The sequence below is a fragment of the Rhinopithecus bieti genome, unplaced genomic scaffold (genome assembly GCF_001698545.2).
Source record: "Rhinopithecus bieti isolate Rb0 unplaced genomic scaffold, ASM169854v2 scaffold_56806, whole genome shotgun sequence".
In the NCBI taxonomy this organism is placed as follows: domain Eukaryota; kingdom Metazoa; phylum Chordata; class Mammalia; order Primates; family Cercopithecidae; genus Rhinopithecus; species Rhinopithecus bieti.
In genome coordinates, this window is record NW_016823424.1 from 1,086,109 (window position 1) to 1,104,405 (window position 18,297).

General features: G+C 47.7%; 1 protein-coding gene across 1 annotated transcript; it reads left to right on the forward strand.

Annotated features, from left to right (window-relative positions):
- The first annotated feature begins 569 nt into the window (after positions 1-569).
- On the forward strand, positions 570-8,407 carry KRT84 (keratin 84). Its single transcript, XM_017861439.1, has 9 exons — positions 570-1,176; positions 2,430-2,638; positions 3,164-3,224; positions 3,692-3,787; positions 4,699-4,863; positions 5,021-5,146; positions 5,646-5,866; positions 6,325-6,356; positions 7,839-8,407. Exons 1-9 carry the CDS (start codon positions 631-633, stop codon positions 8,183-8,185), a joined length of 1,803 nt encoding a protein of 600 aa, XP_017716928.1. The 5' UTR covers positions 570-630; the 3' UTR covers positions 8,186-8,407.
- The last annotated feature ends 9,890 nt before the right edge of the window (positions 8,408-18,297 follow it).

The following is an 18,297-nucleotide window of genomic DNA, read 5'->3' on the forward strand; positions in this document are numbered from 1 at the left end:
TACTGTAGATTCAACTCTTGTATAAACAACCATATCAGATAAAACATGGCTGAAGGTTTTTTGATGATTTAATTGATTTACAGAAATGCAACAAACTATATTTTCTCCATATCACTTCTTACTTGGAGATGTGCACACACCCCCACCTCTTTAGGGGGTTATATCTTCATGGATGCATCCTTTGTGAGCCTCTTGCTGGAGCTGTTGCCATCCTAACTTTCTGGTGGTTAGCCACACTTACAGTGAAAAAACTTATTGCATTTATGACCAAAGCAAATTAATGTCCCCATAATGGCAATTGTGGTGGACTTATAGGGAAAAATAGGACTTTAATGTTTATGTGTTTATGTGTTTTTAATGTTTATTGGTTTGCTGTTACAGTCCTCATCCCGATGAGACTAGGTGTGTCTGAGTTAACTCATTGTCAAGGAGGTTATAGGCATGAAGAGTTTCTGCTAACTACCCAAGCTCATAAATGCCTGCAAATGGATTTTTTCATTTTTATGGGACCAAGCCTCAGATCACCATGCACATAAAAGCGGTGCAAGGGATCCACTGGCCTCAGAGGGACTCCCAGCTCCAGCTTGCCCATTCTACACTCGCTCTTTTGCTCCCAACCAGGAAGACACCATGTCTTGCCGCTCCTACCGACTCAGCTCTGGTCACCGGGTGGGCAACTTCAGCTCTTGCTCAGCAATGACGCCGCAGAACCTGAACCGCTTCCGGGCCAACTCTGTCTCCTGCTGGAGTGGGCCCAGCTTCCGGAGCCTTGGCAGCTTTGGTAGTCGGAGCGTCATTACCTTTGGATCATACTCACCCCGGAGAGCAGCTGTAGGTCCTCGGCCTGTCCGCTGTGGAGTCAGCTTTGGTGCTGGCTGTGGGATGGGTTTTGGTGATGAGAGAGGTGTTGGTCTGGGGCCTGGGGCTGGCAGCTGTGTTGGTCTGGGCTTTGGAGCTGGCAGTGGCATTGGCTATGGCTTTGGTGGCCCTGGCTTTGGCTACAGAGTTGGTGGAGTTGGAGTCCCAGCAGCCCCATCTATCACAGCTGTGACTGTGAACAAGAGCCTGCTGACCCCCCTCAACCTGGAGATTGACCCCAATGCCCAGAGGGTGAAGAAGGATGAGAAGGAGCAAATCAAGACCCTTAACAACAAGTTTGCCTCCTTCATTGACAAGGTACCTATGATAGCTGAATCTCTGGGTCTAGGAATATGACAGCCAAAATGCACTAGAGTGCTCTTTCCCTTAAAAAGAACTGGCCCAGTTCTGGGGACTTGACCTTGACCTCAGATCTTTCAAGTGCCTTCCTCAGGCATTGTGGTGGTGGTATGCTTTCCGGGTTGCTCTGCTGCAGAGCAAGGCCAAGCCAGAGGACGTGCTACATGGTGGGATAGACTCAGACAGTGGTGACATCTTCTGGAGGACAGAGGAGCATCCAGCCAAACTCGAGGGCATCTCGACAAACTAAGATGTTCCACCTGGTCACTTAGAAATGTCTGTGAAACAGACTGGAAACACTGGGACTTTAGCCATGTGTTGGCTGGTATATGTTTAAGAGGTTTTATTCTTTGAGATTCTTTTGTTCCTTATGAAGTTTTCATAGTTTCTGAGGCTGAGTGGCCTCATCTGCTCAGGCTTAGAAAAGTAGAGAATGGAGTTGAGTAATTAAAAAAAAAGAAGAAGAATTCATACCCCCTCATGGGGTATCAAAATTCGGCCAAGTTGCCTAGATTCAGGGAAATTGTAGGGAATGACCACTGGTAGTCACTGGTCTCCAGGGAGATAAGTGGGAACAGTGATGAGGATAACCCAAAAGAACTGACATCCCACACACCATGTCTATGTGGAGATGGAATGGTTATGTCTGAGAATGGAGGAGAACCTCTGTGAGTTTTGAGTTCTTCCTCTCTAAAATGAGAGACTGGGGTAAAGGGTCTATAAGCTATCTTCCAGCTTTACACATCTCAGCCAATGGACTATCTGAGATGTTGGATAGGACTTACAATCTGACAATTCCCACCTTCTAGTATCATATCCCACCCCAAATGTAGTTTACTCTGCTCCTCATTCTCTGCCAGGAATGCCTGGCATCAGTTTTCAAATATAGGCAAACCCCAGCTTAAATAGAACCAATTCTTCCAACTTCCTAATGCACAGGTGTATCCCTTTCTTTGAGGCTAGATAGGGGAATGGTACTGAAGTGCTATGGTTCAAAAACCCCATATTGGTAACTAGGCCTTACTGAGCACAAGGAGGGAGTTACAACCTGCCCTTCCAGCTTCTGCTGAGTTAGTGGAGGAATGACAGTCAGCAGAGGAGAGAACCCTGTCGACATGTGGTCAAGTCATCGCTGGCCATCTCAAGAGCTTGGTCAAGGCATGAACCCTACCAAGCACTTCAAATGCCATTTGTGTGCCCTGTGGATTTAGGTGCGGTTCCTAGAGCAGCAGAATAAGCTCCTAGAGACCAAGTGGAGCTTCCTCCAAGAGCAGAAATGTGTCAGGAGCAACCTGGAGCCACTCTTCGAGAGCTACATCACCAACCTGCGGAGGCAGCTGGAGGCGCTGGTCAGTGACCAGGCCCGGCTCCAGGCTGAGAGGAACCACCTGCAGGATGTCCTTGAGGGCTTCAAGAAGAAGTGAGTGACATCTGAGCTGCACAGAACAATGACAGGCCTGGGCTGGCCCCAGAATCAGCTGCCAAGCTCAGATGAGAGCAGCTGGAAGGATCAGGGTTGAATGCTGGTTACCACATCAAGCCTGGGGACAGGGGTGAGGGGTAATGATACGTGAACAGAGAGGAGGAGGCCCTGCTGAGGAAAAAGGTGCCCATGTTCAGCATCTTTTTCAGTTGGGCCCTACTTGCTCTGTAGTCGAGTGCAATAATCCTACATCATTTCCATCAGAGGAACAAAGCAATAGACCAAGCTTTCAGATCCCAAACCCACATTAAGAAAGTGGAACGGCTTTGGAGAAACTGAGAGGCACTGGCTTATGAAAGGTCATGAAGATGAGACAGAGGAGATGATGTTATAGCATTCAGATAGCAGTAGGGAATCACGCTCCTGCATGAACTGAGAGGTCTTGAGAGGTTCACTGGGGAGTTGGGAGTAACTGTCTCTCAGTTCAGAGCAAGAACTTACCTTCTTAACTTTTATCATCAGGTATGAAGAGGAAGTGGTATGTCGGGCCAATGCTGAGAATGAGTTTGTGGCTCTGAAGAAGGTAAGGGGGAACCACAGCCCTGGCCAGCTTCTCCTCCGGACTGGCAAATGTTCTCAAGACTCCCCAGGAAACTGCCCAGGCAGCCCTGTGGAGTCTGGGACTACTCACACCACCAAGAACAGTGGAACCTCAGAGATAAAAAGAGATTTCCTACAAAGTTCAGGTTCAGCCTCAGATTCTTTAGGATTGGGTCACACATGAGCAGAGGTATGAAAAGATGACCTAAGTATCTTGGATTGTCTAGATTTTCTTTGCCTCTAACTGAACATCAGAAAATGTCCAGCAGCCCCTGGGGGAATGCTGGCATTATAATAGGGAAAAGAGTAAAAGTCACTGAGCTTCACTTCTATGCAGCGACCTTACCATCTGTGGGAAGTGGCTGCCTCTTTGCCCCCATCTCCAGACCCAGGTGGGAAGGTGAAACAGTGGCCAGGCGATGAGTATTTATCCTTCTCTCTTTTATACAGGATGTGGATGCAGCTTTCATGAATAAGTCTGATCTTGAGGCCAACGTGGATACCCTAACTCAGGAAATTGACTTTCTAAAAACCCTTTACATGGAGGTGAGGGCTCATCTTCTCTAGGGCACCCAAGGAGATCAATGCTTGGTCTGGACTCCCTGAGGGCTTAGTCTGGGCTAGCATATTTTCAAACATTTACTATAATATAGCTTTCCTCTCACTCAAATCTGTATGCTGTATATGCCAATATATCTTCAAATGGGGAAGGGAAGGTGAGCAGGCTTTTCAGCAGTCGGATGCAGGTCAAACTCCTTGGATCTATGATCCAACTCCTTATTTGCCAATTTAAAGACTGGGATCTAGAAATGTCACTTCCTGTGTACTGACCAGAAGACTGAAAAATTGATTTGCCAGAAGAGGTGAGAAAAAATATGTTTGACCTAATTAGCCAAACCAGCTGTCTTTTGCTTCATAAGCAATCTGTCCAGTCTGGTATAGGCCCAGCCAGAGCTGAATTGCTAGCTCTAAGTGAAGAGGCTGAGGAAAGTCTCCTCTGGAATTCTATTTGCAGGACAGTCCCAAGCCCCTTGGTTCTTCTGTTAAGGGCTTGGGATATAGGAATTCCTAGACCACCATGTGCTAAAATATTGTCAGGTCTCAATGGTCTGTGACCAGCCCAGCCACTTTGCAGATAATCTAAGAAAAGTTTAAGCCCTAGAGAAGCTCCCACTTTCTTCCACCATGTTTTTAGGTCCCCATGGTTTTAATACTCACTGAGCAAAGTAGTGTGTTAAAGGGATGTCTCTGAGTAGATCACAAGAGTTCTAAAGTCAGCCTGAGATGGTTCTCAGGCATGTCTTTTTCTTTATCACCAATTTAGATGGTCTTGCTTTTTTATGAACCAATGAGTGATGCTCTCTGCCCATGACACCACTTCCTGGGCACCCTGTGGCAGAGTCCCAGCTACTAAATGAGACTCTAAGCACATCTGTCTCCCCAATCCTCCAACACAGGAAATCCAGTTGCTGCAGTCACACATCTCAGAGACATCGGTCATTGTGAAGATGGACAACAGCCGTGATCTGGACCTTGACGGGATCATCGCTGAGGTCAAGGCCCAGTATGAGGAAGTGGCCAGGCGCAGCCGGGCTGATGCTGAGGCCTGGTACCAGACCAAGGTGGGCAGTGGAGGCTGGGGAAGGGATGGAGGCAACTCTGGGGATAAGACTCATATATAACAGAGCGGGCCCAGGGAGGTTTGAGGCCCCCAACTCAGTGGGGGCTGTGATCTTGACCTGACCTTTGAACCCTCAAAATACCCTCCTCTCTCCCCAGTATGAAGAGATGCAGGTGACAGCTGGCCAACACTGTGACAACCTGCGCAACACACGGAACGAGATCAACGAACTGACCCGCCTGATCCAGAGGCTGAAGGCAGAGATTGAGCACACCAAGGCTCAGGTGGGCAAAGGAAAGGAGGGAAAACCTCAGATGAGGGAGAACCAGGGCCTCAGGCTTTGGGAACCCCCAAGTCTAATGAGGTAAGGGAGACCATCAAGACCCAGAAACCAAGGAATGGAGGGACCAGTCCAGGAAGGCCTTCTGGAGGATAAAAATATGGAAGGGAAGGAGAGCTTCCCACACAGAAGTAAAGGGCTAGGGCAGACCCAGCAGGAAAGGTGGTACAGAAAGAATAAGATTACCCTCTAGATGCCATGGCTCTGGAGCAGCTGAAATCAGGAGGGACAAACTCAGTGGGGATGGAAACAAGAAGAGCAATGCCCTACCCCATAGTGACATCAAACTACAGGATCTCCAGTGCCCTGGAAAGCAAGCACCACGGGGTCTATCCCTGCCTTGGCCCCAGGCTATGTTCCCACTAAGAGGGGCAGTGTTTCTAACCCAACCTGGGGATGTTCTGGCACTGCCAAAGCCTACCTGCAAACTACCTTCCCTGCAGCGTGCCAAGTTGGAGGCTGCAGTGGCCGAGGCCGAGCAGCAGGGTGAGGCGACCCTCAATGACGCCAAATGCAAGCTGGCAGACCTGGAGTGTGCCCTGCAGCAGGCCAAGCAGGACATGGCGCGGCAGCTGCGCGAGTACCAGGAGCTGATGAATGCCAAGCTGGGCCTGGACATCGAGATCGCCACCTACAGGCGCCTGCTGGAGGGCGAGGAGAGCCGGTGAGTGCTCTCAGTCCAGCAGGAGAGTGAAGTCAGACTTAGGCATCTAGAAAGATTAAGGAAGAGAAGGGGACAGTGAAGAACTGCAGAAATACTTAGTCTTTAAAGATGACAATACCTTCTCTGCAAACATTAGTTGCATTGTCCTTGTCAGGGAGTTAGAAGAAGGCTCTAGATCTGTGACTCTCAAATGCAAGTCTAGACAAGCTTCACTAGAATCATTAGTAATTTTGATAAAATTACTACTAATGATAAATTTCCTTAAATATTTTAATTTAATGGTTTTGGGATAGGGTCTAAGAACGTGTAGTTTTTCAACACTCCCCAGATGTGTGTACAACCAGGGGTGAGAACCACTGCTCCACAGATCTGCTCAGACAAGAAAGCCCTTTTTATGGCAAAGAGGTTTTCAGTAAACAATAGTGCATGTGAAATGATTTGTTTCTTTCCCTTTCCAGGCTCTGTGAAGGTGTTGGACCAGTAAACATATGTAAGAAACTTATTTTTTCCTCTTCACACATTTCTCTCCTCTTCAAACTTCCCTTAAACTCAGGCCCACACTGGGGTCAGGAGGCGTCCTAGATGGCCAGTCTAGGACGGTCTAACCACGACAGTCAGGGGAGCTGGGACCATCCAGCCCTGGACAGGGAGCACCTTCTTAGCTGAGGTCCGAGATCTCCCCAGAGTCTGCCTTCCCCAGAGCAAAACATTCACAAAGGTTTACAAGGCCTCCAAAGTGGAGGACAGCCAGCATTTTTGCTTTGAGTGGCCTTGTCCTTCAAGGGAAATATCTAGGGGATTTAGAAGGAATGAGAAGGCCTCTGCCAAGGGAGACTTTCATCCCCTGATGGCAGGGAATGCAGCAAGGCCGAATGGAAGTCTCCCCACCATCGATGCCCTGCATGCTTTGGACATGGCAGGCTGGGGACACTGGCAAGGCAAGCCCCAGCCCCTGCTCTCTAGAAATAGAATCTTCTTGAGAAGATGAGTCCTAGCTCATCACCTAGGTTGATGGTGGTCAACCTAACCCCGGAAGGATCCCTGGGGAGAAGAGCAGATATTGGCATTCCTGTTTTGCCCACTCAAAGAAAGCACATGATTTGCCAGAACTCACAAGGTGAACCAGATTTCAAACCCAGATTTCTGACTCCAAAAACACAAATGAACACTGACATGTAGTGGAACCAAGTGCTAAACTGGGTGGGTCAGACAGTCAGAGCTACATGTACTTGGAAGAGAGTGTCCCTTCCCACTCCCACGGAGGCGGTGAGTGAGCAGGGGAAGCGGCAGGCAATGGCTTTCTGCAGGAGGTCAAGCCTGAGTGAACTTCGTGGATGGCAGGAAGGATTCTGGGTAAGATGAAAGGACAGGAAAGAGTGTGCCCCTCCCTGGATGGGGCTGGTCTAGCAAGGTTTCACTGGATTCGAGTCCTGAGGTATGGAGGTGTGTCCAGGGGAGAGCAGAGGGCTACAGAGCACAGGCACCAGTGGGTCAGGAGAGAGGTGACAAGGGACTAGTGTTGGAGGAGTTTCCTATGTGCTGGGCTAGGGGAAATGTGGAGACCACCAAGGGGCATAATACAACTGGAAGATAAAAGGCCCATGGCTTTATGGAAGCTATTGCTCCAGCTGTCTGGATAATCCAGTTCACTATCTACATCTCACAACCCAATTTGACGTTAGCCATATATAAATGAGTCAACCTATGGATGTACGCAAACATCTGGGGAATTGGACAAATTCATCATTTTAATCTGGATGTTTGATTTTAATGTAGTCACAGTCTTTGAGCCATCCAGACAAGAGAGGGAAAAAGTGTATACTGACTGTGTAGACAATAGGGACCACTTCCCCAGATGCCACAACCCTGCCCCAACTCCCTCCCCACCAGACCCGGAGGTGCAGCCCAGGGGTAGCATGGAGGTGGAGGGCCCTGGTGTTGGCAGCTTGCCTGATGCTTTCTTTCTCCACAGCTGTCAGCAGCTCCCGGGGAGGCCTGGTGTGCGGGCCTGAGCCTTTGGTTGCCAGCTCCACCCTCTCCCGCAGTGGGGTCACCTTCTCAGGCAGCAGCAGCGTCTGTGCCACCAGTGGTGTCCTGGCTTCCTGTGGCCCGAACCTGGGTGGAGCCCGGGTCGCCCCGGCCACTGGGGACCTGCTGAGCACTGGTACCAGGAGTGGCTCCGTGCTCATCAGCGAGGCCTGTGTCCCCAGCGTCCCCTGCCCCCTGCCCACCCAGGGGGGCTTCAGCAGCTGCAGTGGCGGCCGCAGTTCCAGTGTCCACTTCGTATCCACTACCACCTCCCACCGGACCAAGTACTGAGAGCCCAGCCCCAGACAGCTGCTGCCCAGAGAAGAAGCAGCTCCACGGCTCCCACTTCTGTCCCCAGGGTTCATGGGCTCTGGGCTTGAGGGTCTCCAGCTCCCTTTCCTGCCAGGAAGCCACCTCTTAGCTCTCGCCCAGCTGTTCTGCCTGGCCCCATGTCCTCTTGGAGGATTTTTCTGCCATGTAGATGCTCCATTAGCAATTCCAGCCAAGCTGGCTTCTACCTGCTTCCCAGTTTCTTTCCTTTGGATCACTTCTCTCCCTGTCAGCGACAGCCTGGAGAAATGCACTTTCAGTGCCATAACAACAATCCACCCAGTGCCCTCACCACCCGTGGCTTCCGGTTAATTTGGAGTTGACTGTCCACACCGCAGGCATCCTTAAGTCCACATCCTTCACTTCCTTCCTCTTCCTTTCCCTGGTAGGAGAAGGTTCTTTCCTTCTCTCCCTGATCCAGGGGATCCCAGTCTTTGGTGACCCCGGGCTCCCTAAGCCCCAAGATGGCTCTTCTCCCAGTGGCTTCTGTCCTGCTGTTTCTCTTCCTGCGTTGTTGGTGTAATTCCGGCATGCAAGTCCACGAGGTGGGGTGCAGGCAGAAAGGCGGGCTCTGCAATGCTCCCCGTACTCCTGCCCCTGCTCATGGTGTGAGGCCCAGCCCTGTCCGCTGCAGGGTTGTGACTGCAAGCTCCAAGGAGGCCTGGGGGCTGGGTGGGGTGGGCTGCCTGTGTGTGCTGCTCTTTGTGTTCCTGGGTTTTCAATAAACTTGCCAAGCTCATCTCATAGGGACTCTGGCCTCTCCTTCTGGATCACACTGGGGTTGGGGGAGTTGCCTCCTAGACCCCACGAGATCACAGCCCACCAAGCTGAGGTGGGGCGAAGACTGGTGTCCTGGGCACAGGGAAGGCACTGAGGAAAGAGGGCCCAGGCCCTTCCCTGGAGGGACTCACAGTTCTGCAGGGCATAGGAGAGGTAGCAAAGGCTCCAAAAACAAGTGCCAGCCGGCCCACTGCCCACTTCCCCCCACCACCAGGAATAGCCTTGTGTCCAGAGGCACCCTCCCTTGACCAAAGTGAACCCTTCCATCTCTAGTTTCCCAGGTCTCACCCACTCTCAGTTCCCCCAGTTCATTATAGGTCCTTCCTGGTCTTTCTGTTCCCACTCGTGTCTCCATCCAACTCATTCATCACAATGCTGCTCGAAAGGCCTTTCTCACATAAAAAACTGGCTGTGGTTCCCTCCAGCTCATATCCCTCAGTAGCTCCCTATTGCCTCCCAGAAATAGCCCAAGCTCCTTAACATGGCATACAAGCCCTGTGTGATCTGCCCATAGACTTCCACCCCCAGCCATCCCCTCCACACAGCCCACTGCCCACTCTCATCTTTTGTCTGTTCATCCAACAAACATTTGAGAAGTGTCTACCACGTACCAGGCATGATGCTGGGAAAATGGTAATGGACAAGATTCAACCCCAACCCTCGAAGAGCTTACAGTCCTGTCTGATAGATGGACAAGTGCACAAGCACTTGACTCAATATGCTAAGTACTATATTACAAGTAGAACTCATGCTGTACTACCCAGACGAGAGGCCCAGCCCAGACTTGGGGCATCATTAAACACTTCCTGAAGGATATAACGTCCCAGCAGAGATGTGAAGGATGATGAATTAGCCATACTAAGAAGGAAGAAGTGTCCCAAGCAGAGGCAACAACAGCATGTGCAAAAACCCAGATGCTGGAGAGAACAGAAGCTTGACAATTTGCCTGGAGTTGAAATTGACCATGACTATACCATAGAGTGCAAGACATAGCATCAGGTGGTGACAGGAGTCAGCCAAGGCACAGTCATGAACAGCACAGCTCCATTGGGGTACATGTCTCACAGTAGGAATGGTTTTCTGGTCAGCCTCCCTCCAAGACAGTTCTTCTGAGGCAGCAGGAAGCACGTCTCGCATTTTTGTATGTTCTGCATTGCCAAGACCCCAGCCAGCACTCTGAGGATGTAGAGGTTGCCTTGCTCATAGCCTCAGGCCCTGCCTGATGGTGGGGTCACCAGCCACTAGCCCTCCTGCTCCCAGGAGCTCATGACTTCCCACTTCATCTTCTGTGTGCAAAGTCACACACACCCCTTGGGGGCAATTTTAGTATCTGTCATTTTAAAAGTCACTGATGGGCCCATAACAAAAAGAAGTAGACAAAGGAGAGTGAATAACTTGAAGACAGATCAATAGAAATTATCCAACCTGAAGAATAAAGAGAAAATAAGATTTTTAAAAAGTTTTTTTTAAGCTAGAGAAAAATAACACATTACATATAGGAGAATAACAGTTCAAATTATCATAGATTTCTCATTAGAAACCATGAAAGCCAGACGACGGTGGCACATCACATTTAAAGTGCCAAGGGCGGTGGAGCCAGGGAAGGACTGTAAACACAGAATTCTACAGCCAGCAAAAGCCTCCTTCAGAAGCCAAGGCAAAAAGAAAACAAAACCAACAATGAAACAAAAAGAAATTCTCAGATGAAGGAAAATGAAGAGAATTTGCCATCTGCAGACTTGCTCTAAAAGGAAATGATGTCAGAGGAAAACATAATTTCAGGAATGAAGGAAAAACAACAGAAACGGTAAATATCTGGGTAAATATAAAACTTATTTTTGTTTCTTTTATGTTCTTTAAAATATATATGACTATTGAAAATAAAAATGATAACTGTTGGTGGGGTTTTAATTTATGTAGATGCAATATCTATGATGACTATCACATAAATGGGGAAAGGTAAATGTACGTGATAACATATTACCTCTAAGTAGACTGTGAAAAAGTAGATTACATACATTGTATCTCCAGAGTAGCCACTAAAAAATAATACATAGAGATATACTCAAAAATCAATAGAGGTCAGGCGTGGTGGCTCACACCTGCAATCTCAACACCGTAGGAGACTGAGGCAGGAGCATCACTTGAGCACAGAAGTTCGAGACCAGCCTGGGTAACATCAGAAGATCCTATCTCTGCAATAATAATAATAATAATAATAATAATAATAATAAATGAGTTTTTAAAGTCATAGATCAAAAGAAAAAATCTTAATATCTAAATAATCCAAAGAAGATAAAAAAAGAAGAAATAGAGAAACATACATCAGAAGGGCTAAAAAGAAAACAAATAATAAGATCACAGAACTCAAATAAAACAATATTAATAATTACATATAGCATAAATGGTCAAAACACACTGTCAGGGAGAAAAAGCTTTCCTTTACCCACTTAGTTTTAGTGCTTGGAGTCTGTGAATTAAAATGACAAAAGACAGATTAACAGAAGGAAAGTTTAATGGCTACTGTCACTGTCTTCGGTAATTTGTGTCACTATCAATCAACCTCATTTAATTGACATTTATAGAGCACACCACCTCAAACAGAAAAATATACATTCTTTTCAAGTGACAACAGGGAACATTCATCAAGATAGACCTTGTAAATTATGTAGCCAGTCCTGCCTGAATAACTCTACGTCTAGTATGTGTGCACTGAATGCACAGTTTTAAACCTTCCCACAAAGAAGAATTCAGACCTAAGCATTTTCACTTGTGAATTCTACCAACATTTAAGGAAGAATTCAACCCAGACTCTTCCAGAAAACGTAAGAGGAGGGAAAACGTCTCAATTCCTCTTGAGACTAGTATTACCCTGATACCAAAACCAAGTAACATTATAAGAAAAGAAAGCTATAAACTAGTATCCTTAATGAACAGAAATGAAAAAATCTTCAGCAAGGCATTAGTAAAGTAAGCACAGTAACAAATGAAAGGATAGTATATCATAACCAATGAGAGTTTAGCCTGGGAATGCAAGGCTGTTTCAACTTTCAGAAGTCTATTAATGTAATTCATGATATCAACAGACTAAATAGAAGAAACAATATAATTATCTTGATAGATGCAGAAAAAGCATTTGACAAAATTTAACATCCATTGTTGGCTTAAAAGAGAGAGAATTCTCAGCAAACTAGAAATTGAAGGGAACTTCCTTAGCTTGGCAAATGGAATCTGAAAAAAAAAAAAAACCTACAGCTGACAGCATACTTAATGGTAAAAGACTAAATGCTTTCTAAGATTAGATACAAGATAAAGAAGTCTGCTTACACCACTCTTAGTATTTTAAAAGCTGTCCCGGCCACTGAACTAAGGCAAAAATATATAGGTTGGACATTGCGGAAGACAGTGTGGCGATTCCTCAAGAATCTAAAACTAGAAATACCGTTTGACCCAGCCATCCCATTACTGGGTATATCCCCAAAGGATTATAAATCATGCTGCTATAAAGACACATGCACATGTATGTTTATTGTGGCACTATTCACAATAGCAAAGACTTGGAACCAACCCAAATGTCCATCAGTGACAGACCGGATTAAGAAAATGTGGTACATATATACCATGGAATACTATGTAGCCATAAAAAAGGATGAGTTCATGTCCTTTGTAGGGACATGGATGCAGCTGGAAACCATCATTCTGAGCAAACTACCATGAGAACAGAAAACCAAATACCACATATTCTCACTTATAGGTGGGAACTAAACAATGAGAACATTTGGACATAGGAAGGGGAACATCACACACTGGGGCCTGTTTTGAGGTAGGGGGAGGGGAGAGGGATACCATTAGGAGATATACCTAATGTAAATGACGAGTTAATGGGTGCAGCACACCAACATGGCACATGTATACATATGTAACAAACCTGCAGGCTGTGCACATGTACCCTAGAACACAAAGAATAATAAAAAAAAAATTTGACTCTTCCAATNATGTCCTTTGTAGGGACATGGATGCAGCTGGAAACCATCATTCTGAGCAAACTACCATGAGAACAGAAAACCAAATACCACATATTCTCACTTATAGGTGGGAACTAAACAATGAGAACATTTGGACATAGGAAGGGGAACATCACACACTGGGGCCTGTTTTGAGGTAGGGGAGGGGAGAGGGATACCATTAGGAGATATACCTAATGTAAATGACGAGTTAATGGGTGCAGCACACCAACATGGCACATGTATACATATGTAACAAACCTGCAGGCTGTGCACATGTACCCTAGAACACAAAGAATAATAAAAAAAAAATTTGACTCTTCCAATCTGAGGACATAGACTAGTACTTCTTTTGGCTAAATTTTTCAATAAAGTTTTATTATTTTCCTCAGAGGAAAAAAAATATATACAGAGGTTGGAAAGCAAGAAATACAGCTCAGAAGTCATCATTTTCTATATAGAAAATTCTAGGAAATCTTTTTTTAAAAATCTACTAGAGCTAACAAGTGACTTTAGGAAGGTTGCAGGATGCAAGGTCAATATACAGAAATCAATTGTATTTCTATACACCAGCAATGGAAATAAAAAAAATTGTTGAAGTATCATTTCCAATAGTACCACTTAATTCCAAAGGATGAATACTTAGGCATAAACCTTTAAAAAGTATATGAGGATCTGTACGCTGAAAACTACAAAACATTAATGAAAGAATTCAAAGAAAACTTAAATAAATGGAGAGATATACTGTGTTCATGAACTGGAAGACTCAATATTATTAATATGTCAGTTATCTCCCAAAGATGACACAGGGGTCAAACCCATGGACAAGGGCACAGGCAGACCTGAGTTCAATCCCAGGTCTTCCACTTACTGGCTGCATGACAAAAGGTAATGAGAGGTAACAATAATACCTAACATATGTTGAACTGAGTAGTGTTCCAAATAATTCTCACAGGTTAGCTCATTTTATTCTTTCACTATCCTTAGGTGGTAGGTGCTTTTATTATTTGCCATTTGACAGATGACAAAACTGAGGCCCAGAGAGGTTAAATACGTGGTGAAGCACAGGAGCTCTGGCTCCTGAGCCCAGGCTCACCACCACTGTGCTGTTCTGCCTGTCACGTAATCTCAATATGCCTCTTGCCTCATTTGTAAAGTGGAAAAAATATGTCCTACCTCAAAGAGATGTGGGGATGACATGCAATGGTAATCCAAGGTGCTTGGCACTCAACCTGGCACACAGTGGGTACACAATTGCTTCAGCAGTGGTGGTGGTGGTGTTTCTCTTTTATCAATGAACAATAGCTTTGTCAGCAGCTCAGCCACTCCAGTACCAACCACAGGTGGACGCAGAAGCATCAGGGACTGTCTCCAGCTTCCAAAGCTCTGGAAACCAGAGCCAGCCACAGGCAGATCCCTGGCCTTCTCTGCTTCTGCCACAACTGAACTGCTGCCAGGCCAGTTGTGGGAATTTGCTGCCCTCTTATGGCCACCAGCTTCGGACAAGAAGGCATAGGAGAATTTCAAAGCAGGCTACCAGCAGCATTGGCTTGAGCAATATAGCAAGGGGAGGAGGGAGCTTAGAGTCTTGTGAAGCCATTTTGTTGTTTTCCAAATTTGTAATTAGGACACAAACATAAAAACAGTAAGTAACAGCTTTTAAGAAGAAATCTATCTCCTTTCTCACCAGCCCAACACAACCATTTTCACTGTTCTGTGCTCTTTGTCTCCACGGGTGTTCAGAAAACTACAACCTTGAAGCAGGAAAGAGCCAGGGAGCGGTCTTAGTCCCATGGCTTTCAAACTGCATGTGCTCCTCGGGGCTCAAGGGCCAAGGCTTCCCACAAGCTGTCATTTTCTGCCAAATCTCAAATGTCTAAAGTATCCGAGATATCCATTCATTTATACATTCATCGGTCAGCAATATTTCCTGAGCACTTACTGTATTCCCAGCACTGTTCTAGGTGAACAAAATGAACAAAACACACAAAATCTCTGCTTCCATGGAGTTTACTTCGGGATAATGGGAAAAACAGACAAAATCCATAAATAGAATAAATAAGTAAATTCTGGAGTGTGCTAAGCGTGATGGAAAAATAAATAGATCAGAGCAAGATATGCCAGATGGAGAGTGTCCTGGGGTGGAGGGCAGGTTGCCATTTTTTTAAGGGTCAGAGAGAGAGTACTGGGGCAAAGCCCCGCAGGAGGTGATGGGCAAGCCACGTACATGAGAGGGAGCATTTGGGCGGAAGGGACAGCAGAGCACAGGCCCTGAGTCAAGAGTGCACCCTGTCCTGGTGCTCCAGGAGCAGTGGGAGATCACTGTGGTTGCTGAACACAGGGAGATCGGTGACGAAGGCCACAACACAGACAGGCAGTGCAGGGCCTTGTTGGCCATCATTAACACTCCAAGCAAAATGGGGAGCTAGCTGTTTGAGCAGGGGAGTGACATGATCCAACTTATGTTTTACAGGGCTGACTCTCCTGTGTTGAGAATGGAGTTGGAGGGCCAGGGGCAAACAGGGAGACCAGCATGTCAATCTTATCTATTCTACAACTACATCAGTAGATACATGGCTTTATATAGCTGTTTTCCTCCTAGGATTTGGAATATGGTTCAACTGCCAAAAAGAAAGAAAAGAAATTTTAAAAATTTCAAAACTATTCATGCAGTCCATTCCTGCAATCAGAGGCTCTGTAATGACTGAGCCTCTGCTCTGACCCTGAGTAACCAGGGAAAACAGCAAAGCACCAGGGAATGCTGACAATAGGAAGGCACATGCACAGAGTTCAGGAGCAGAAGGGAGTTTCTTGGAGCTCCCGTGGAGTAGGCCAGGGAGTAGCTGTGTCAGCTGGGCACGGAACCCTGTCACGACACACTGGAGAGCATAGAGTTGCTCTGACCCTCCCTTCTCTCACTTAGAGTCCCTGAATGATGCCCAAGTCTTGTGAAAGCCAAAGAGAGGGAAAGAGGGCTAAGAAGACCCTCCAAGAGCTGCATCTCAGCAGCTGCAGTGGCGCAGCCTTGGATGCATAATAAAAGTGTGGCCAGCAGAGGCAAAGGGCAGTACCCAACTTGAATCAGCTGTGCAGGCCTTGTCCATGGGGAGCCCATCAGGATTGACTGAGGAGGACCAACCCACTAGGAGGGATGGGAAGACAGCCCACAAGAGCCCAGGCAGACACAAACACAAAACTGGGAGGATGGACAGGCAGTCCTAAGGACAGACAGTGCGGGATGGGGAAGGTGTCAGCACCCTCCCGTCTTTGGACAAATCCAGGAATTCTTCTTAGAAGGAGGGGATTTTAGCACAGTAGACAAAGCAGAAGGGAAGGAAGGTAGTGGGCCTCTGGGGTCAGGGAGAGTCAGCTTCCCCAGGGAGCATCCCAGCTCCCTGGGGCTGAGGTGGGAGCAGTGAGACCTCTGAGAAAAACCCCAGAATATGTACTCTGGAGCAGAGCAGATTCACAGGAGGTCTCAGAGGTTTTCTGGACCTCCAGGGTAAAGAACTTCTCTCCCCAAGTAGTTCCTGAAGACCTTCTGGAAGAAGAAGTATCTTGGGAGCTCTTTAAATTATGGGAGGGTTGTGGACTCTTTAGGTTCCCGAAACTAGATGGGGCCTTCAAAAGGTGCAGGGAGCAAGAGGGGACAGGGCCAAAGGAGGTGATGAGTGACAGTCCTTAGGACAAGAGGGTGTAGAAGGGGATACATGGTGTTACCTGGGGAGTCCCAGAGAGGGCATTTATGAGACAGCAGGGAGGAGAAATCACAGCCTCCCCCTGATGATCTCACAAAACTTTCCTGGGAGAGGCAGCTGTTCTGAGACATTCCAGGCCAAGGTGTGACAGGGAGAAGGTTGGTGGAAGGGAGAGGGGTGCAATAGGGCACAGGTGAATGAGGGTACAGTAAATGAGGATGAGACACTGAAAGGAGATGGGGCTTCCAGCCCCCAAAAGATCCTGACTCTCAGGCAGCAACTTGGGTTCCACTGAGCAGGGTGGTTGGGTGATGGCTAGAGGCAGGCACGAGACTATGTGTTCCCTGTGTCCTCCCTGGGTAGAACCATAAGCAAAGGCCCAGGCCCTTCCAGGACAGCTGTGCCAGATCCACCTGGCCTGACTTGCTCCCTGGCCCTGGACCACCTGGGACCAGCCCCGTAAGGAATCTGCTCCCCTCAAGTCTTTGCCCTCAGCCCAGCTTCTCCGATCTGAAGCCCCACCTGGACAGAGTCCTGGGCAGCCCCCAGCCCCAGTCCTGGGCTCAGCACTGCCATCAGCAGTGATGCAAGCTTCACCCAGCACACACGAGCACCTTCCTGTGGGCAGGGTGGGCCTGTCTCACTCCCGCACACCCTTGAAGGGGCTCACACCCTTGGGCTGGACAAGACCTGCTGGTCCTAAAGAGGTATCTTAGCTCTGGAAATAGTGGACTACCCCCAGACTCCTGAATCCCCTAGCCTCACCTCCCCTTCCCAATTTAGGGTGGAGGGTTGGATGGGGTGTGTGTTGGGTGCAAGGGAAAGCAGCTGAAACAGGAGCCTCCCTCCAGGACAAAACCTCCTGCCCACAAGAAGGAACAGAAATGTCTCTGGTCCCATCATCTTTAAGAACCTGGAGGAAGGCAGAGGCTTACGGGAGTTGTGGAGAGGGGGAGGTGCTTATGGGCTTTCAGGCCCCTCCACCTGCCACGCTCAGTCCCCACCCTCCTCCAGGAATCCCTCTTGGCCCATAGCATACCAGCTCCAGGTCTACACAGTACTCAGTCAGTGAACTCACTGTCCAAACATCCCTGGACCCCAGCAACAGGCCCCACACTGAGCTCCCCATACAGCCTCCTCTCTCTGTCCCCAGACTCCACCCAAAATTGCTATACAAGTGAAATCAGACTAAAGAAACATTAAAAGCAGCCTCGAAAGGGTGAAGGAGTCATAAATGTGCAGAGGAGGTGAAGGCCGTGGCAGGGCAAGGAGCAGGCCCTCTCTGCTGGGCGAGGCAGGTGGGAGTGTTTCTCATGGGAAGCAACAGGACTTTTCCTTTACACAGAGCTTTCCTGTCCCAACAGCACCTTCTCACGTATCATTCTCTTCACCCTCCCAACAGTCCGGGAAGGTAAGGATGAATACATATTACAGTTAAGGAAACAGAGGCTCAGAGAGGTTAAGAACTTCCCCCAAAGCCGTACAGCTAGGAAGGATCCAAACTGGCCCTTGAACCAGGCCTTCCAGCTTTGATTCCATTGCCCGGGTTGCCAAACCCAGTTGCTTTTCCGTGGATGATTATGATCTGCAT